This window comes from Podarcis tiliguerta (assembly GCF_965153285.1).
Source record: "Podarcis tiliguerta genome assembly, chromosome: 8".
NCBI classification, from domain to species: Eukaryota; Metazoa; Chordata; class Lepidosauria; order Squamata; family Lacertidae; genus Podarcis; species Podarcis tiliguerta.
In genome coordinates, this window is record NC_139541.1 from 80751796 (window position 1) to 80773094 (window position 21299).

Sequence of the window (21299 nt, forward strand, 5' to 3'; positions counted from 1 at the left end):
AAAAGGAAGAACAAAGAAACAGTGGGGTCACTCAGAGGAGAAGATGGTGAAATGCAAACAGGGGACACAGAAAGGGCTGAACTCCTCAATGCCTTCTTTGCCTCAGTCTTCTCCGATAAAGAAAACAATGCCCGACCTGAAGAATTTGGAGCAAATGATTCAGTAGAGAAAACACAGCCCAGAATAACTAAGGAGATAGTACAAGAATACTTGGCTAGTTTAGATGTATTCAAGTCTCCAGGGCCAGATGAACTGCATCCAAGAGTATTAAAAGAACTGGCAGATGTGATCTCAGAACCACTGGCAATCATCTTTGAGAATTCCTGGAGAACAGGCGAAGTCCCAGCAGACTGGAGGAGGGCAAATGTTGTCCCTATTTTCAAAAAGGGGAAAAGAGAGGACCCAAATAATTACCGCCCAGTCAGTCTGACATCAATACCAGGGAAGATTCTGGAGCAGATCATCAAGCAAACAATCTGTGAGCACCTAGAAAGGAATGATGTGATCACCAATAGTCAGCATGGATTTCTGAAAAATAAGTCATGTCAGACTAACCTGATCTCGTTTTTTGACAGAATTACAAGCCTGGTAGATGAAGGGAACGCAGTGGATGTAGCCTACCTTGATTTCAGCAAGGCATTTGACAAGGTGCCCCATGATATTCTTGTAAAGAAGCTGGTAAAATGCGGTCTTGACTATGCTACCACTCAGTGGATTTGTAACTGGCTGACTGACCGGACCCAAAGGGTGCTCATCAATGGTTCCTCTTCATCCTGGAGAAGAGTGACTAGTGGGGTGCCACAGGGTTCTGTCTTGGGCCCGGTCTTATTCAACATCTTTATCAACGACTTGGATGATGGACTCAAGGGCATCCTGATCAAATTTGCAGATGACACCAAACTGGGAGGGGTGGCTAACACCCCAGAGGACAGGATCACACTTCAAAAAGACCTTGACAGATTAGAGAACTGGGCCAAAACAAACAAGATGAATTTTAACAGGGAGAAATGTAAAGTATTGCACTTGGGCAAAAAAAATGAGAGGCACAAATACAAGATGGGTGACACCTGGCTTGAGAGCAGTACATGTGAAAAGGATCTAGGAGTCTTGGTTGACCACAAACTTAACATGAGCCAACAGTGTGACGCGGCAGCTAAAAAAGCCAATGCAATTCTGGGCTGCATCAATAGGAGTATAGCATCTAGATCAAGGGAAGTTATAGTGCCACTGTATTCTGCTCTGGTCAGACCTCACCTGGAGTACTGTGTCCAGTTCTGGGCACCACAGTTCAAGAAGGACACTGACAAACTGGAACGTGTCCAGAGGAGGGCAACCAAAATGGTCAAAGGCCTGGAAACGATGCCTTATGAGGAACGGCTAAGGGAGCTGGGCATGTTTAGCCTGGAGAAGAGGAGGTTAAGGGGGGATATGATAGCCATGTTCAAATATATAAAAGGATGTCACATAGAGGAGGGAGAAAGGTTGTTTTCTGCTGCTCCAGAGAAGCGGACACGGAGCAATGGATGCAAACTACAAGAAAGAGGATTCCACCTAAACATTAGGAAGAACTTCCTGACAGTAAGAGCTGTTCGACAGTGGAATTTGCTGCCAAGGAGTGTGGTGGAGTCTCCTTCTTTGGAGGTCTTTAAGCAGAGGCTTGACAACCATATGTCAGGAGTGCTCTGATGGTGTTTCCTGCTTGGCAGGGGGTTGGACTCGATGGCCCTTGTGGTCTCTTCCAACTCTATGATTCTATGATTCTATGATTCTATGATTCTTTCATTGCTGACACAGAAGGCTTACTCTACATTTGTTATAATTCCTCATAGCAATCCCACCTGATCACTACAACAATCTGAATCATTTAAAAGAAAGTTGAGGGGTTCGCGCCCCCCCCCCATTAGGGAGCCAACTATTCGTTCCATCCTTGTAAGGTTTTCTGCCCTCCCGTGGAATTGCGATGTGCACCCACCCACAGACCCCTCTGCCCTCCTCTGCCCGATTCCTCTTGACCACTGACCTCACCAGCCCTTCTGTCTCTTCTTCCGCCTTGGCCAGGACAGTGTGTGTCAGCACCTGCTACAGGGCGGAAACAGAAACTCGCCATGAGTCGTGGGGGCTGTATCGTGTTCACCAGTTCACCAAGGTGAGGAAGACGTGCGCTCAAGGTGTGGCGCCGTTGGAGGTGGGGAGAAGGGACAAGGTCTGCCGCACAGGCCTCGGTCCTGTATACCTGAAGGAGCATCTCCACCCCCTTCGTTTGGCCTGAGGTCCAGCTCCGAGGGCCTTTTGGCGGGTCCCTCCCTGCGAGAAGTGAGGTTACAGGGAAGCAGGCAGAGGGCCTTCTCGGTGGTGGCGCCCGCCCTGGGGAACGCCCTCCCTTCAGATGTCAAGGAAATAAGCAGCTATCCTATTTTCAAAAGACATCTGAAGGAAGCCCTGTTTAGGGAAGTTTTTAATATTTAATGCTGTATTGTTTTTAACACTCGATTGGAAGCCACCCAGAGTGGCTGGGGAGACTTAGCCAGATAGGCGGGGTATAAATTATTATTATTATTATTATTATTAATAATAATTATTATTATTATTATTATGACACTGACCCGGGCCTCAGCAAGCTGGGGGTCCCAGGTGCCTTCAGACCCTCCTCTTAGACCAGGGTTCCACCTGCCATTGTCTCTCTGGCTCCACCTAACGTTGGGCTCCCTGTCTTCTGCCTTCCCAGTCCCAATCAGAACCACCCATCATGGACAATAGCTGGGTTACTGTTGTAAGACAACCTATCTGGCTTTTAAAAGATATCTGAAGGCAGCTCTGTACAGTGAAGTTTTTAATGTTTAAAGCTGTATTGTGTTTTTAATATTCGGTTGGAAGCAGCCCAGAGTGGCTGGGGAAACCCAGGCAGATGGGCGGGGTATAAATAATAATAATTATATTATTATTATTATTATTAGGAGATGGTCTGCGCCTACAGATCTGTACACAGAATCTGGCGACCATCCGGGTCGTCTTATGATCTTTGCCTAACAGGAAAAGGTCGGATTTTTGCTTTTCCGGGAGGTCAGCGAGCCTCACCAGCAGGGGATCAATGGTCTCACTACGTGCCTCTCCACAAAAGGGACATCTCTATAATCACACACTCTCTCTCCGCAACCCAGGTTGAAATGTTTGGGGTCGCTGCCAACGAGACTGGGTCCGAAAGCGAGGCTTTGCTGGACGAATTCCTGGCCCTGCAGAAAGAGATCTTCTCTGAGCTGGGACTGCACTACAAGTAGGGAGTCGCGCAAGAGTGGGGGGGGGGCAGCTGAGGGACCCCCACTGGCCGTTGGCTGCTGGGGACGTGGGTGGGTGATCGTTGAGGGGGAAGGAGGGCTGCTAGGCCAGCCAGCAGAGACATGTCTGGTTGCATCCCGTACCCACCTTAGAAGGTATACTTAAAAAGGTAAAGGTAAAGGTACCCCTGCCCGTACGGGCCAGTCTTGACAGACTCTAGGGTTGTGCGCCCATCTCACTCAAGAGGCCGGGGGCCAGCGCTGTCCGAAGACACTTCCGGGTCATGGGGCCAGCGTAACATCGCTGCTCTGGCGAGCCAGAGCCGCACACGGAACGCCGTTTACCTTCCCGCTAGTAAGCGGTCCCTATTTATCTACTTGCACCCGGGAGTGCTTTCGAACTGCTAGGTTGGCAGGCGCTGGGACCGAACAATGGGAGCTCACCCTGCCGCGGGGATTCGAACCGCCGACCTTTCGATCGGCAAGTCCTAGGCGCTGAGGCTTTTACCCACAGCGCCACCCAGGTCCCTGGAAGGTATACTTAGGCATGTTTAAAATACAGTACTAACAAAGCAAAGCAACGTCCAGGGAACATCAGAATGCTGCAGCACAATTGCTGACAGGAGCGAGAACTCGCCAGCCTATCACACCTGTGCTTAGAGACCTGTGCTGGCTGCTCATTTGCCAGGCCCAATTCAAGGTGTTACTATTAGCACATAAAGCCCTTAACAGTTCAATACAGTTTACCTACAAGATTCTTAGAAAGCTGAGGTCATTTTACCGTATATTTTGCTCTATAAGACTCACTTTTCCCCTCCTAAAAAGTAAGGGGAAATGTGTGTGCGTCTTATGGAGCGAATGCAGGCTGCGCAGCTATCCCAGAAGCCAGAACAGCGAGAGGGATTGCTGCTTTCGCTGCACAGCGATCCCTCTTGCTGTTCTGGCTTCTGAGATTCAGAATATTTTTTTTCTTGTTTTCCTCCTCCAAAAACTAGGTGCGTCTTGTGGTCTGGTGCGCCTTATAGAGCGAAAAATACGGTGATCTGTTTCTGTATTTTAACTTTTGTGTGCTTTAAACTATTGCAACTTTTTCTTGAGTTTGCTGTTTTATCTTTTGTAAATGGCTTTGAGGGTTTGCTCGCTTTCTTGTTTTCAGTCCAGGGGTGTATGCGTTTGTCAGGGAACTGCCATCAGTGTCCGAGGGAGAGAGCAAGCTCCGAAGGGATCCCAGAGAGCGTCCCGGGAGTGGGAGGGGCAGCCCATCTTCTGGGGGAGAGAATCAGCGTAGCTCCAGTGGAGAAGGGGGGGGGAGATGGGGGAATCGGCGAGGCCATCCCATGACTCCTTGCCGGGGACCAGCGGGGAGAGAAGGGGTCCTCCGCTGCCCACGCCCTCCTTGCGCAGAATGCTTCTGCGCAGGGAGAGTAGGCGGAGACTGGGCGTCAAAGAACTTCTTTGCTGGAAGAAGTTTAAGAAACGCCCACTGACGGATTCTGCCAGCGATTGAGACGGTCACGGGCGAGTGGCTGCTCGGACAGGAAAGGTTCACTCAGGCAACCCAGCCAGACGTTAGGACAAGCTTACACATGAGCAACCCCTAGAACCATTACAGCGTTCTACGAAATAAGGCCAAAAAAGATAATCTCACTTATTTACTTAGCAATTCTCAGGCAGCAAGACCTGGGTAGAGAAGGCCAATCAGGTTGTTCCCAACTTTCATGGCCGCCATTACGCATCTGATCCCGATTTCTCTTTACCGATAGGGTCCTAGATATGCCCACACAGGAACTGGGCCTCCCTGCATACAGGAAATTCGACATTGAGGCCTGGATGCCCGGCCGGGACAAGTATGGAGAGGTGAGTGGGAGAAGAGTCCACTCGCCCAAGGGCCAACCCAACCCCAAGGTGGAAGAAGCCCTGGGGAGAGTCCGATAGATCCTTCTCAATCTTGTTGTGCAGAGAAGCGACGCAGAAGGATAAGAAGAACACAGGAATGTAGAAAATCGGGCTGTGGATCCGTCTAGCTTAGTGTTGTCTTCACAGTCTAGAGCCTTCCCCTCCCTCCCTCTCCTGCGAAACTCTCCTCCTTTAATTCTGAGGGTGGTGGGGCCTTAACCCGAGGTACTATTTCTGGGTTAGCGGAGTCTGTAACCTGAAGCGTATGCAACCCGAGGTACCACTGTATCTGGAGCAACTTTGGGGGAAATAGAAGCAGGGCGGCTTATGGCGTGGGAGCTGCTGGGAAAACTGCTGGACTGTCTACAGCCCAGCTTCCCACAATACCCAAGGGGTAAAGGTAAAGGGACCCCTGACCATTAGGTCCAGTCATGGCCGACTCTGGGGTTGCGGCGCTCATCTCGCTTTACTGGCCGAGGGAGCCGGTGTACAGCTTCCGGGACATGTGGCCAGCATGACTAAGCCGCTTCTGGCGAACCAGAGCAGTGCACAGAAACGCCGTTTACCTTCCCGCCGGAGTGGTACCTATTTATCTACTTGAACTTTGACGTGCTTTCGAACTGCTAGGTTGGCAGGGGCAGGGACCAAGCAATGGGAGCTCACCCCGTCGTGGGGATTCGAACCGCCGACCGCAAGCCCTTGCTGCTGTAGTAGCATACATAAATGAATTTCTATACAACTTAGGTAATTCTGGCCCTATAATTGCCAAAAGAAAGGCTTCTGGGTTGTTGTTTTTTATAAAAGTTATTTTGAACCTCCTTTTCAATTCATTGTTTATCATTTGATGATGACAAAATCTGACTCTCGTGTTCAGGGAAGTTTTTAATATGTGACATTTTAGTGTATTTTTCATCTTTGTTGGAAGCCGCCCAGAGTGGTTGGGGAAACCCAGCCAGATGGGCGGGGTACAAATAATAAATTATTATTATTATTATTATTATTATTATTATTACAATCATTTCTGAGACCTGCCTCCAAGGGCCCCCAACACAACTTCTGCCTTGGCCAGTTATGTGTCTGCCCTTCGTTTCCCCTGCTAGATCTCCAGCGCCTCCAACTGCACAGACTATCAGAGCCGCCGGCTGAACATCATGTACTACAACCAGGAAGGCCGCCTGTCTTATGCGCACACAGTAAGCTGGGCCTCGGGCCTGTGGCCTGAGATACAGGGATGGGTGGGGAGAAGGAGACACCAGGTGTCGATAACCTGTGCTTTTTTTTTTGCTCCTCAACCTGATGCCACACTGGGGGCCTCCAGCGTCTCAGCACAGCTGTCTATTCTTTGCAGGTCAACGGCACAGCCTGCGCTGTTCCCCGGATGCTCATTGCCCTCCTGGAATCCAACCAGCTGAAGGTTCGTTGCTGGCATAATCATGGCTTGAGAGCAGTACATGTGGCTTGAGAGCAGTACATGTGAAAAGGATCTAGGAGTCTTGGTTGACCACAAACTTGACATGAGCCAACAGTGTGACGCGGCAGCTAAAAAAGCCAATGCAATTCTGGGCTGCATCAATAGGAGTATAGCATCTAGATCAAGGGAAGTAATAGTGCCACTGTATTCTGCTCTGGTCAGACCTCACCTGGAGTACTGTGTCCAGTTCTGGGCACCACAGTTCAAGAAGGACACTGACAAACTGGAACATGTCCAGAGGAGGGCAACCAAAATGGTCAAAGGCCTGGAAATGATGCCTTATGAGGAACGGCTAAGGGAGCTGGGCATGTTTCGCCTGGAGAAGAGGAGGTTAAGGGGTGATATGATAGCCATGTTCAAATATATAAAAGGATGTCATATAGAGGAGGGAGAAAGGTTGTTTTCTGCTGCTCCAGAGAAGCGGACACGGAGCAATGGATCCAAACTCCAAGAAAGAAGATTCCACCTAAACATCAGGAAGAACTTCCTGACAGTAAGAGCTGTTTGACAGTGGAATTTGCTGCCAAGGAGTGTGGTGGAGTCTCCTTCTTTGGAGGTCTTTAAGCAGAGGCTTGACAACCATATGTCAGGAGTGCTCTGATGGTGTTTCCTGCTTGGCAGGGGGTTGGACTCAATGGCCCTTGTGGTCTCTTCCAACTCTAGGATTCTATGATTCATCATTATCATCATCATCATCTGTTATTTATGACCCACTCATCTGGCTGGGTTTCCCCAGCCACTCAAATATTTTATTGCAGGGGCCAGGGGAGCCTCAGCCCCTAGGAGTTTGCTTCTGTGGATTGTTCCAAGAGGTCTGTAGCTTCCATCCACTCCAGGGCTGATGGGGATTTTTGGGCGCACCCTGTTAGAAACAAGTTTGGTGTGGGTATGACGCTGTGCCCCCCCCCCCATTTTTTAAAAATTAATTTTCCAAAAAAATTTAAAACAAACAAACAGACAGCCTAGTTGTAATTAAACCAATCTTAATCACATTGTTGAGTGACTTCCTCAAATCCTCATGATTGAATTTCATTCTACAGTGGTGCCTCGCAAGACGAAAAGAATCCGTTCCGCGAGTCTCTTCGTCTAGCGGGTTTTCCGTCTTGCGAGGCATTCGTCTTGCGGGGCACTACTGTATATCATTTTAACAGCTTTTCAAAGTCAGTTTTCTCAAAAAAATTAACTTGATCACTTGACATCTTACTTTCTTTCTAATTTAGCTTTAATCATCTTAATTCCTATCCTTAAATATTTAAATCCTAAGCCTATCTAATATGTGCAAGCTTTTCTTATTAAGTTATCTTAACATATTTAGCTAAATAGTCTTTAAATTTCATCCGTTTGATTCTGTGTTGTTATAGTCATACCTCAGATTATAGACACTTCAGGTTGCATTTTTTCTGTTTACGGACTGCTGAAACTCAGAAGTACTGGAACGGGTTACCTCCTGGTTTCAGCAGTCGCGCATGCGCAGAAGCGCTAAACCACGCTTTGCTCATGCGCAGAAACACCAAATCGCAACCCACTGTGGGTTGCGAACATGCATCCCACACAGATCACATTTGCAACCCGAGTGTCCGCTGTATTCTTGTTATTTATTGAATTTATAGACCGCCCTATACCCGGAGGTCTCAGGGCGGTTCACAGAATAACCATTCGCAGAATGTTGCGCAGAGGGCAGAAGGTGGCCGGCACAGGGTCCTCAAACCCCCTCCTTGCCAGTACGTTTCCGAGCACAATTCAAAGTGCTGGTGCTGACCTTTAAAGCCCTAAACGGCTTCGGCCCAGTATACGTGAAGGAGCGTCTCCACCCCCATCGTTCTGCCCAGACACTGAGGTCCAGCGCCGAGGGCCTTCTGGCAGTTCCCTCATTGCGAGAAGCAAAGCTACAGGGAACCAGGCAGAGGGCCTTCTCGGTAGTGGCGCCCGCCCTGTGGAACGCCCTCCCATCAGATGTCAAAGCGATAAATAACTACCTGACATTCAGAAGACATCTTAAGGCAGCCCTGTTCAGGGAAGTTTTTAATCGGTGATATTTTACTGTATTTTTTGTTTCTATGGAACCCGCCCAGAGTGGCTGGGGAAATCCAGTCAGATGGGCGGGATACGAATAATAAATTATTATTATTATTATTATTACTATGTCCCTCCTCTGTAGGATGGCAGCGTTCGGGTACCAGACGTCCTCCAGCCACTGATGGGCACAGAGATCATCAGCAAGCCCAGCTACACTCCGTTGAAATACATCGGCCCAAACCAGCCCAAAAGACACTGAACACCCCCCAAATCCTGGGGTGCCTTGGAAAATCGGAGAGGATCAAGAAGTCCAGAGACCCAGGAGAGGAAGGAAGGATGAGCGCTTGAATAGTGACGCTGCCTTGTGGGTGGGGTGCGTGACTTTGGATTGGGGGGGGAGACCTGAAATGCCAGCGAGGTGACCTTTACCCCCAATTGGGCACTGTGGAGATACAGAGCTCACCTCTTCAGGGTAGAAGGGAATATGAGTCGTCCTTCCCAAGGTGATTTTCGTGGACTCAGAGCGCTTCCAGAAAAGGCTGGCTGGGATGACGTCCCAACATATGACTTGAGATGGGGATCCCTTTTGCCCTTCCCTGGGGTTCCTGCCATTTTCCCATCAGCCAGTTAGCGGCTTCCTCTCTTGTCTTAACCTCTATTGTCTTTCGTTGGTGGGGAAGCGGGGTACAGTGATCAGAACCGTCAACGGAGCAGAGAAGACATTCGCCCAATAAAAATCGCTAATGAAAACGTCTGTTGGCTTCTAGCAGTGATGGTTTTTGCATGCTGCGTCCCCTGGGACTCAGGTGGCGCTGTGGTCTAAACCACAGAGCCTAGGACTTGCCGATCAGAAGGTCGGCGGTTTGAATCCCCGCGACAGGGTGAGCTCCCGTTGCTCGGTCCCTGCTCCTGCCAACTTAGCAGTTCAAAAGCACGTCAAAGTGCAAGTAGATAAATAGGTACTGCTCCGGCGGGAAGGTAAACGGCGTTTCCGTGCGCTGCTCTGGTTTGCCAGAAGCGGCTTAGTCATGCTGGCCACACAACCCGCAAGCTGTACGCCGGCTCCCTTGGCCAATAAAGCGAGATGAGCGCCACAACCCCAGAGTCATTCGCGACTGGATTAAACAGTCTGGGGTCCCTTTACCCCTGGGGTATTGTGGGAGGCCGGGCTGTGGACAACACAGGGGTTTACCCAGCAGCTCCCAAGCCATAAGCCACCCTGCTTCTATTTCCCCCAAAGTTGCTCCAGATACAGTGGTACCCCGGGTTACAGACGCTTCAGATTACAGACTCCGCTAACCCAGAAATAGTGCTTCAGGTTAAGAACTTTGCTTCAGGATGAGAACAGAAATCGCGCGGCAGCAGCAGGAGACCCTGTTAGCTAAAGTGGTGCTTCAGGTTAAGAACAGTTTCAGGTTAAGAACGGACCTCCAGAATGAATTAAGTTCTTAACCCGAGGTACCACTGTAGTTCAAAGGTGGCTCCTGTACAGCCTTCACCTCTTGAAATTCCCAGCCAAGATTTTGAAATATCATCGAATCCTAGAACTGGAAGGGATCCCAAGGGTCATCTAGCCCAACCCCCAGCAATGCAGGAATCTTTTGACCCAGTGTGGGACTCGAACTCACAACCCCGAGATTAAGAGCCTCTTGCTCTGCCAACTGAGCTATCCCAGCTAGAGAGAGAAGCATGGAACCAGAAGGAAACTTCCCTTATGAGGAAAGGTAGCAGCATTTGGGACTCCTTAGTTTAGCGGGATGTGGGTGGCGCTGTGGGTTAAACCACAGAGCCTAGGGCTTGCTGATCAGAAGGTCAGCGGTTCGAATCCCCGTGACAGGGTGAGCGCCCATTGTTCAGTCCCATCTCCTGCCAACCTAGCAGTTTGAAAGCACACCAGTGCAAGTAGATAAATAGGTACCGCTCCGGCGGGAAGGTAAACAGCGTTTCCGTGTGCTGCTCTGATTCGCCAGAAGCGGCTTAGTCATGCTGGCCACATGACCCGGAAGCTGTACGCCGGCTCCCTCGGCCAATAAAGCGAGATGAGTGCCGCAACCGCAGAGTCGGCCACGACTGGACCTAATGGTCAGGGGTCCCTTTACTTTAGACAAAAAGCAGGAGGTGATACGATAGGCGCTTATAAAACGATGCATGGCATAGAGAAAAATGTTTAGAAATAAGTTTTTCTCCCTCTTATAACTCTTAGAACGTGTGGACGCCCTGTGAAGATTCAGGGCAGATAGAATCATAGAACTGTAGTGTGGGGAGGGACCTTCAAGGATCATCCAGTCCAACCCCCTGCAATGCAGGAAACTCTGCTAAACATTCCTGACAGATGGTCACCCAACCTCTGCTTAAAAACCTCCAAGGAAGGAGAGTTCATCACCTCCGAAGGGAGACCATCCCCTGTCGAACAACTCACTGTCAAAAAGCTTTTTTCCTTCATGTTTAGTTAGAATCTCATTTCTTATAACCAGATGGGCGGGGTATAAATAAATCATTATTATTATTACAGTGGTGCCCCGCAAGACGAATGCCTCTCAAGACGAAAAACCCTTTCGTCTAGCGGGTTTTCCGTTTTTCGATGCGCTTCGCAGGACGAATTTCCCTATGGGCTTGCTTTGCAGAAATGATTGTAATAATAATAATAATAATAATAATAATAATAATAATAATAATAATAATATATTATTATTTGTACCCCGCCCATCTGGCTGGGTTTCCCCAGCCACTCTAGGCAGCTTCCAACAAAGATGAAAAATACACTAAAATGTCACATATTAAAAACTTCCCTGAACACGAGAGTCAGATTTTGTCATCATCAAACGATAAACAATGAATTGAAACGGAGGTTCAAAATAACTTTTATAAAAAACAACAACCCAGAAGCCTTTCTTTTGGCAATTATAGGGCCAGAACTACCTAAATTGTATAGAAATTCATTTATGTATGCTACTACAGCAGCAAGGGATTGCCGATCAGAAGGTCGGCGGTTCGAATCCCCGCGACGGGGTGAGCTCCCATTGCTCGGTCCCTGCTCCTGCCAACCTAGCAGTTCGAAAGCACGTCAAAGTGCAAGTAGATAAATAGGTACTGCTCCGGCGGGAAGGTAAATGGCGTTTCCGTGCGCTGCTCTGGTTCACCAGAAGCGGCTTAGTCATGCTGGCCACGTGACCCGGAAGCTGTACGCCGGCTCCCTCAGCCACTAAAGCGAGATGAGCGCCGCAACCCCAGAGTCGGCCATGACTGGACCTAATGGCCAGAGGTCCCTTTACCTTTACCCCTTGGGTATTGTGGGAGGCCGGGCTGTAGTCAGCCCAGCAGTTTTCCCAGCAGCTCCCACGCCATAAGCCGCCCTGCTTCTATTTCCCCCAAAGTTGTTCCAGATACAGTGGTACCTCGGGTTGCATACGCTTCAGGTTACAGACTCCGCTAACCCAAAAATAGTACCTCGGGTTAAGGCCCCACCACCCTCAGAATTAAAGGGGGAGAGTTTCGCAGGAGAGGGAGGGAGGGAGGGGAAGGCTCTAGACTGTGAAGACAATACTAAGCTAGATGGATCCACAGTCCGATTTTCTACATTCCTGTGTTCTTCTTATCCTTCTGCGCTGCTTCTCTGCAGAACAAGATTGAGAAGGATCTATCGGACTCTCCCCAGGGCTTCTTCCACCTTGGCGTTGGGTTGGCCCTTGGGCGAGCGGACTCTTCCCCCACTCACCTCTCCATACTTGTCCCGGCCGGGCATCCAGGCCTCAATGTCGAATTTCCTGTATGCAGGTAGGCCCAGTTCCTGTGTGGGCATATCCAGGACCCTATCGGTAAAGAGAAATCGGGATCAGATGCGTAACGGCGGCCATGAAAGTTGGGAACAACCTGATTGGCCTTCTCTATCCAGGTCTTGCTGCCTGAGAATTGCTAAGTAAATAAGCGAGATTACCTTTTTGGGCCTTATTTCATAGAACGCTGTAATGGTTCTAGGGGTTGCTCATGTGTAAGCTTGTCCCAACGTCTGGCTGGGTTGCCTGAGTAAACCTTTCCTGTCCGAGCAGCCACTCGCCCGTGGCCGTCTCAATCGCTGGCAGAATCCGTCAGTGGGCGTTTCTTAAACTTCTTCCAGCAAAGAAGTTCTTTGACGCCCAGTCTCCGCCTACTTTCCCTGCGCGGAAGCCTTCTGCGCAAGGAGGGCGTGGGCAGCGGAGGACTCCTTCTCTCCCCGCTGGTCCCCGGCAAGGAGTCATGGGATCGCCTCGCCGATTCCCCCATCTCCCCCCCTTCTCCACTGGAGCTAGGCTGATTCTCTCCCCCAGAAGATGGGCTGCCCCTCCCACTCCCGGGAGCCTCTCTGGGATCCCTTCGGAGCTTGCTCTCTCCCTCGGACACTGATGGCAGTTCCCTGACAAACGCATACACCGCTGGACTGAAAACAAGACGCATACACCGCTGGACTGAAAACATGAAAGGAAGCAAACCCTCAAAGCCATTTACAAAAGATGAAACAGCAAACTCAAGAAAAAGTTGCAATAGTTTAAAGCACACAAAAGTTAAAATACAGAAACAGATCACCGTATTTTTCGCTCTATAGGACGCACCAGACCACAAGACGCACCTAGTTTTTGGAGGCGGAAAACAAGAAAAAAAAGATTCGGAATCTCAGAAGCCAGAACAGCAAGAGGGATCGCTGCGCAGCGAAACCAGCAATTCCTCTTGCTGTTCTGGCTTCTGGGATAGCTGCACAGCCTGCATTCGCTCCGTAAGACGCACACACATTTCCCCTTACTTTTTAGGAGGGGAAAAGTGAGTCTTATAAAGCAAAAAATACGGTAAAATGTCCTCAACTTTCTAAGAATCTTGTAGGTAAACTGTACTGTTAAAGGCTTTATGTGCTAATAGTAACACCTTGAATTGGGCCTGGCAAATGAGCAGCCAGCACAGGTCTCTGAGCACAGGTGTGATAGGCTGGCGAGTTCTCGCTCCTGTCAGCAATTGTGCTGCAGCATTCTGATGATCCCTGGACGTTGCTTTGCTTTGTTAGTACTGTATTTTAAACATGCCTAAGTATACCTTCCAGGGACCTGGGTGGCGCTGTGGGTAAAAGCCTCAGCGCCTAGGACTTGCCGATCGAAAGGTCGGCGGTTCGAATCCCCGCGGCGGGGTGCGCTCCCGTTGTTCGGTCCCAGCGCCTGCCAACCTAGCAGTTCGAAAGCACTCTCAGGTGCAAGTAGATAAATAGGGACCGCTTACTAGCGGGAAGGTAAACGACGTTTCCGTGTGCGGCTCTGGCTCGCCAGAGCAGCGATGTCACGCTGGCCACGTGACCCGGAAGTGTCTCCGGACAGCGCTGGCCCCCGGCCTCTTGAGTGAGATGGGCGCACAACCCTAGAGTCTGTCAAGACTGGCCCGTACGGGCAGGGGTACCTTTACCTTTACCTTTTTAAGTATACCCTCTAAGGTGGGTACGGGTTGCAACCAGACATGTCTCTGCTGGCTGGCCTAGCAGCCCTCCTTCCCCCTCAACGATCACCCACCCACGTCCCCAGCAGCCAACGGCCAGTGGGGGTCCCTCAGCTGCCCCCCCCCCACTCTTGCGCAACTCCCTACTTGTAGTGCAGTCCCAGTTCAGAGAAGATCTCTTTCTGCAGGGCCAGGAATTCGTCCAGCAAAGCCTCGCTTTCGGACCCAGTCTCGTTGGCAGCGACCCCAAACATTTCAACCTGGGTTGCGGAGAGAGAGTGTATGATTATAGAGATGTCCCTTTTATGGAGAGGCACGTAGGGAGACCATTGATCCCCTGCTGGTGAGGCTCGCTGACCTCCCGGAAAAGCAAAAATCCAACCTTTTCCTGCAAAGATCAGAAGACAACCCGGAGGCCGCCAGATTCTGTGTACAGATCTGTAGGCGCAGACCATCTCCTAATAAAATAATAATAATAATAATAATAATAATAATAATAATAATAATAATAATAATAATAATAATAATAAAAAATAAATAATTATTATTATTTATACCCCGCCCATCTGCCTGGGTTTCCCCAGCCACTCTGGGCCAACCGAATATTAAAAACACAATACAGCTTTAAACATTAAAAACTTCACTGTACAGAGCTGCCTTCAGATATCTTTTAAAAGTCAGATAGGTTGTCTTACAACAGTAACCCAGCTATTGTCCATGATGGGTGGTTCTGATTGGGACTGGGAAGGCAGAAGACAGGGAGCCCAACGTTAGGTGGAGCCAGAGAGACAATGGCAGGTGAAACCCTGGTCTAAGAGGAGGGTCTGAAGGCACCTGGGACCCCCAGCTTGCTGAGGGCCGGGTCAGTGCCTTAATAATAATAATAATAATAATAATAATAATTTATACCCCGCCTATCTGGCTAAGTCTCCCCAGCCACTCTGGGTGGCTTCCAATCGAGTGTTAAAAACAATACAGCATTAAATATCAAAAACTTCCCTAAACAAGGCTTCCTTCAGATGTCTTTTAAAAATAGGATAGCTGTTTATTTCCTTGACATCTGGTGGGAGGGCATTCCACAGGGCAGGCGCCACCACCGAGAAGGCCCTCTGCCTGGTTCCCTGTAACCTCACTTCTCGCAGGGAGGGAACTGCCAAAAGGCCCTCGGAGCTGGACCTCAGGCCAAACGATGGGGGTGGAGATGCTCCTTCAGGTATACAGGACCGAGGCCTGTGCGGCAGACCTTGTCCCTTCTGCCCACCTCCAACGGCGCCACACCTCGAGCGCACGTCGTCCTCACCTTGGTGAACTGGTGAACACGATACAGCCCCCACGACTCATGGCGAGTTTCTGTTTCCGCCCTGTAGCAGGTGCTGACACACACTGTCCTGGCCGAGGCGGAAGAAGAGACAGAAGGGCTGGTGAGGTCAGTGGTCGAGAGGAATTGGGCAGAGGAGGGCAGAGGGGTCTGTGGGTGGGGGCACATCGCAATTCCACGGGAGGGCAGAAAACCTTACAAGGATGGAACGAATAGTTGGCTCCCTAATGGGGGGGGGGCGCGAACCCCTCAACTTTCTTTTAAATGATTCAGATTGTTGTAGTGATCAGGTGGGATTGCTATGAGGAATTATAACAAATACAGAGTAAGCCATCTGTGTCAGCAATGAAAGCATTGCGTTGACTGGGTTTAAACTACAGTGGTGCCTCGCAAGACGAAATTAATTCGTTCCACGAGTCTCTTCGTCTAGCGGTTTTTTCGTCTTGCGAAGCAACCCTATTAGCGGCTTAGCGGATTAGTGCTGTTAGCGGTTTAGCGGCTATTAAAGGCTATTAAAGGCTTAAGGGATTAGCGGCTTAGCTGCTAAAAGGCTATTAGCGGTTTAGCGGCTTAGAAAAAGGGGGTGGGGAGCGGAAAAAAATCTCAAGACTCGCAAGACATTTTCGTCTTGCGAAGCAAGCCCATAGGGAAATTCGTCCTGCAAAGCGCATTGAAAAACGGAAAACCCTTTCGTCTAGCGGGTTTTCCGTCTTGCGAGGCATTCGTCTTGCGGGGCACCACTGTATTTTGATTCTTGATCAATCCACACCTCTGCAACCCTGTTCCATTTCTCTTTCTTGACAAGTCACGTACACAGCCCAGTTGCTTCGCCAGGCAGGCATCCGGGGTCATCAAAGACAGCGGGCAGTTTCTTTGATGTAGCTTTTCTGATATGTTAATCTTAGGGCCAGGAAACAGATCTAACCTGAAGGTGCTAATGATCCCTGTCTTCCTGGTCATCCTTCTTATCATGTATATTGCTTGGGGTTGCCAAATGCACTCCTTTGTAGTTCTGTTTTGCTTACCCCAGAAATATGCGTGCTTAATTAGTTTGGGTAGTTTAATTTTGTCCCCACGTGGGGTTTGTTGAAATGCTCAGAAGAAATCTGATTGGGTCTTACGAACTCTGTAAAAAGTTCTTTTGTGAATAAAACGACCTGGGCTGGAGGGTGGAGACCGATTATTATACGCACCCTTCCCAGAGTCTTGCTGGTTCAAGCTTCTGTGTGTATTCTTATTAATCAGAGTTCAATCCTTCCTTTACTTTGGGAACACCTCAGATTGTAGCTTTCTTTTCTTTTTTTTTTGAAAAATAATTTTTATTGAATGATTTTATGTTACAAAAAACAATACAACCATACTACCACTAAATATAATTAAAAAATAAAAATTACATATATCAATATTTAGTTTGTTATTTGTTATTTACCGTCTTATTTCCTCCCAAACATTGCATACAACAACACACATATGTGCAGACACCCACACACCCGCACACAAAATGATGATAATGAAAGTAAATATTTTCCCCCCTTTTATCTTCCAAAATCTTTTCTTCAACTTTGACTTCCTGTCAAGTCCCTTTGCATATATTTTATCTTACATTTGAATGTACACAAAACAATAAACCTTTCTATGTAATTTTTCTAATACATTCTGAAAACATAATAAATCCTTAATTGTTATCCACCTCCTTTTAGTTCCTTTATCACTCGAATGCTAGCACGGAGTCAAAACTATTACTGTATTTTTGAACATATCTTCTATAACCATCCCATTTCCCCGCAAATTTTTGCTTTGAGTTTCCTCTGAGTTTACTAGTCAATTGGGCCGTCTCCACCAATTCCTGTAATTTGATTTGCCAATCTGTTATTTTTGCAGCCTCATGATCTTTCCATAGCTTTCAAGGCTGTGAAGATGTGCAGCCTTAAGACTTCTAAAGCACGCAGCCAGCGAGCAGCTGATGTTTGAAGCAGCCCATTCCCCCTGCAGAAAACCCTATGATGTAAAGGAGAACATCAGAATGAGGCCAATGGCCCATTTAGTCTAGAGTCCTGTTCTCACAGGGGCCGTCCAGTTGTTTTCTAATGCCGTAAACAAAAGCTGCGGCCCTCTCTGGAATTGAGGGGGTGCGGTGTACCCAGGCTCAGAGCAGATGCACGGACCCCAAGAATTACTAACGTTACCGACTCTAGAATGCCGCAGCCCGTATTTCATCATGTGTAACATTCTGAATGGGACACGGGTGGTGCTGTGGGTTAAACCACAGAACCTAGGACTTGCCGATCAGAAGGTCGGCGGTTCGAATCCCCGCGAGGGGGTGAGCTCCCGTTGCTCGGTCCCTGCTCCTGCCAACCTAACAGTTCGAAAGCACACCAGCGCAAGTAGATAAATAGGTACCGCTCCGGCGGGAAGGTAAACGGCGTTTCCGTGCGCTGCTCTGGTTCGCCAGAAGTGGCTTAGTCATGCTGGCCACATGACCTGGAAGCTGTACGCCGGCTCCCTCGGCCAATAAAGCAAGATGAGCGCCGCAACCCAAGAGTCGGCCACGACTGGACCTAACGGTCAGGGGTCCCTTTACCTTTAACGTTCTGAACATGTGCACAGCGGCACCTGAATGCATCCACAAGGTGGGAAGAAAGTTTCTCACCTGACGGGGGTGTCTTTCAGATTCACTGCATGATCCATGAAGTACCCTAGTAGGAAGAGAAGGGGGTGGTAATGGATTGGAGGGAAGAAATTGGGGCACAATTCCTTAATTCCTTTGCCCCGGTTGCTCTCGCCAACCCCGTCTTGCTAACGTACATTTTTCAACCAGGGATGAAGAAGGAACTATCAATAACTTTTCAAAAGAGTTTTGTTTCTACATTTTATGTGCAGACTGCCTCTCTCTTTCTTTTGGAGATAAGAGCAGAGTTTTGTTCATACAAGTGTCTCCCCACTAGGGCTGGGCGATATCTGGTTTTCAACATCACGATATATCACCAGCTGAACATTGTGATAGACTGAGATATCATGATGACTGAAAGAAGGATGGAGCTTTGCAACAGCACTGGCTGGCTTCACGGTTTTCCCCACATTGTGATTTTTGCATAGCACACACACACACACACACCATGATTCACAACATGATTTTGCCAGGTCAAAAACCATAAAGCCAATATCACAATATGGATTTATAACCAGTCTTGGACGGTGCATCGATACATTGCCCAGCCCTACTCCCCACTTTTACACATGACCGCGTATACACACACAGTGCCAGCAAATAATTAAATAAATTGATTTAATCCATTTTAAAGGCCTGGAAAGAGCAGGAAATCTGCAAAAATGGCACAAAAAGAGTTGGAAAACAGCCTTTGCACCAACCTTTGAGGCCTGTGGAGAGCTGGGAGCTTGAGAAAGGAGGTTTGGAGGGAGCAATTGGGATGGAATTTGGCGGATTTTTTTTGTTTTTTAAAGGGTTTTTCAAGAATCTCCATGGGCTAGAGGGTGTTCCCCGCGGTACGTGATCCACGGTTATGCACAGTACCCGGGAACATAACCCACGTGTCACAGTGGAGTTAGCTATGGTGTTTCATAGAAGGTGGCTGTTTTACCGATGATTTGTATTTGTTTTGCTGACGATTTGTTAATTATTCTATATAGCTCATGCTGTAATTGGGACGTTCTAGTACATTATTGCTACCGTATTTTTCATTCTATAAGACACACTTTTGCCCTCCTAAAAATTAAGGGGAAATGTGTGTGCGTCTTATGGAGCAAATGCAGGTGAGAGGCTCTGCTCACCGCTCCCTTTAATGAGCCACCAGAGTGTGCCAACAGTCAGGGCAGATCGGGGGGGGGGGGTGAGAGACACAGAGGGGGGGGGGTCGATCCACTGTAAGAGATAGCAAAAGACCTGAAAGGCCCATCCCATCCAGTGGCAATGAGTCCCCCTGTTCACTTAATGAGGGTGAAAGAGGAGAGTGCAAAATATGGTCTGAGGCTCAACATCAAAAAAACAAAGATCATGGCCACTGGTCCCATCACCTCCTGGCAAATAGAAGAGGAAGAAATGGAGGCAGTGAAAGATTTTACTTTCATGGGCTCCATGATCACTGCAGATGGTGACAGCACCCACGAAATTAAAAGACGCCTGCTTCTTGGGAGAAAAGCAATGACAAACCTAGACAGCATCTTAAAAAGTAGAGACATCACCTTGCCAACAAAGGTCCGTATAGTTAAAGCCATGGTTTTCCCAGTAGTGATGTATGGAAGTGAGAGCTGGACCATAAAGAAGGCTGATCGCCGAAGAATGGATGCTTTTGGATTATGGTGCTGGAGGAGACTCTTGAGAGTCCCATGGACTGCAAGAAGATCCAACCTCTCCATTCTGAAGGAAATCAGCCCTGAGTGCTCACTGGAAGGACAGATCCTGAAGCTGAGGCTCCAAGACTTTGGCCACCTCATGAGAAGAGAAGACTCCCTGGAAAAGACCCTGGTGTTGGGAAAGATAGAGGGCACAAGGAGAAGGGGACGACAGAAGACGAGATGGTGGGACAGTGTTCTCGAAGCTACCATCATGACTTTGACCAAACTGGGGGAGGCAGTGGAAGACAGGAGTGCCAGGCGTGCTCTGGTCCAGGGGGTCACGAAGAGTCGGACACGACTAAATGACTAAGCAACAACTTTAATTATGGATCATTTCCCAACACTCTTTTACCCTTTTACAAGTCCACAGAGTTCCACCCTTTTGCCATACCTGCAATGCCAACCTCGGACGTGCCTGCCAGGCTCAGGTCTTCAAAGCGAGAAGGGTCTATGTTGTACAGGAGGGACGAGCTGGCTTCTGGGGGCATGCCACAACCTTCCTGGGAAGCAAGAGGAGAGAGGTGTGACACAGGTGGGTGGGTGGGTGAGTCTACAGGGCTCCCATCAGGTCCAGCCAGCATGCCCAGTGGTCAGAGATGATAGCAGCTGTAATCCAGCAACAACGGGAAGGTGCCAGGTTGAAAGCTGAGGCCTGCTTGCAGCGGGCATCACCTAAAAACACAGCCCAGTAAAAGATATTTCTTAAGGGAGATGCTCAGAGCTTGGTCAGAAAATTAGCTCTAAAATGCTCTGTTCTCAAGAGTGGATACCGGGGGGGTATTTTGACGTTTCTAATTAGTTGCAGGTCCCTTCGGGACTCTTATTCAGAAGAGGAGTCTCCTCCGTCTCCAGACAAGCAAGAAGAAACTGTACTTCAGTGGTAAATTCTGGACACAGTGGAGATGCCAAAAATTTGGATCACCATCAAAGATGCAGGAGGAAAAGATTAATAATAATTGTTGTCTGCCAAGGGACGCGGGTGGCGCTGTGGGTAAAAGCCTCAGCGCCTAGGGCTTGCCGATCGAAAGGTCGGCGGTTCGAATCCCTGCAGCGGGGTGCGCTCCCGTCGTTCGGTCCCAGCGCCTGCCAACCTAGCAGTTCAAAAGCACTCCCGGGTGCAAGTAGATAAATAGGGACCGCTTACTAGCAGGAAGGTAAACGGCGTTTCCGTGTGTGGCTTTGGTTCACCAGAGCAGCTTCGTCACACTGGCCACATGACCCGGAAGTGTCTCCGGACAGCGCTGGCCCCCGGCCTCTTGAGTGAGATGGGCGCACAACCCTAGAGTCTGTCAAGACTGGCCCGTACGGGCAGGGGTACCTTTACCTTTACCTAAAGTGGTATTGTGGTGCTTTAGCTACAAAGTGTGGCTTTGCGTCTTGGCCTAGCACAGTCTCCCAGGTGAGACCCTGGGTTCGATGCCTGAAACCATTGCCCGACTTGGAGAGTTTAAATAAATAAATACTGTCGCTAGGGTGGCGGTGAGAGCGGGTTGATACGGAGTGGGGACCTGAAAGGGCGTCAAGT

General features: G+C 49.0%; 2 protein-coding genes across 2 annotated transcripts in view; one reads left to right on the forward strand and one right to left on the reverse strand.

Moving 5' to 3' along the window:
* The window catches only part of SARS2 (seryl-tRNA synthetase 2, mitochondrial), a 33531-nt gene extending 24122 nt beyond the window's left edge, over positions 1-9409 (forward strand). Inside the window, exons 11-16 of the mRNA XM_083455506.1 lie at positions 2059-2146; positions 3159-3271; positions 5036-5129; positions 6269-6361; positions 6517-6582; positions 8798-9409. Coding sequence (XP_083311632.1) covers positions 2059-2146; positions 3159-3271; positions 5036-5129; positions 6269-6361; positions 6517-6582; positions 8798-8914 — 571 coding nt within the window. The 3' untranslated portion in view covers positions 8915-9409. The remainder of the gene's footprint in view (positions 1-2058; positions 2147-3158; positions 3272-5035; positions 5130-6268; positions 6362-6516; positions 6583-8797) is intronic.
* A 2837-nt stretch (positions 9410-12246) lies between these two features.
* On the reverse strand, positions 12247-20293 carry LOC310684720 (serine--tRNA ligase, mitochondrial-like). The gene is made up of 5 exons (XM_083456206.1): positions 20166-20293; positions 18072-18117; positions 15404-15491; positions 14251-14363; positions 12247-12464 (listed from the first exon to the last, which is right to left on the reverse strand). Exons 1-5 carry the CDS (start codon positions 20260-20262, stop codon positions 12293-12295), a joined length of 516 nt encoding a protein of 171 aa, XP_083312332.1. The 5' UTR covers positions 20263-20293; the 3' UTR covers positions 12247-12292.
* Positions 20294-21299: the final 1006 nt, after the last annotated feature.

Coding starts and splice junctions, on each gene's coding strand:
- LOC310684720 (XM_083456206.1), bottom strand. CDS start 20,262: ATGCCCCCAGAAGCCAGCTCGTCCCTCCTGTACAACATAGACCCTTCT. Junction 15,492..18,071: donor CTGAAAGACACCCCCGTCAG/GTGAGAAACTTT, acceptor CGCCTCGGCCAG/GACAGTGTGTGTCAGCACCT. Junction 14,364..15,403: donor GTGTTCACCAGTTCACCAAG/GTGAGGACGACG, acceptor TCCGCAACCCAG/GTTGAAATGTTTGGGGTCGC.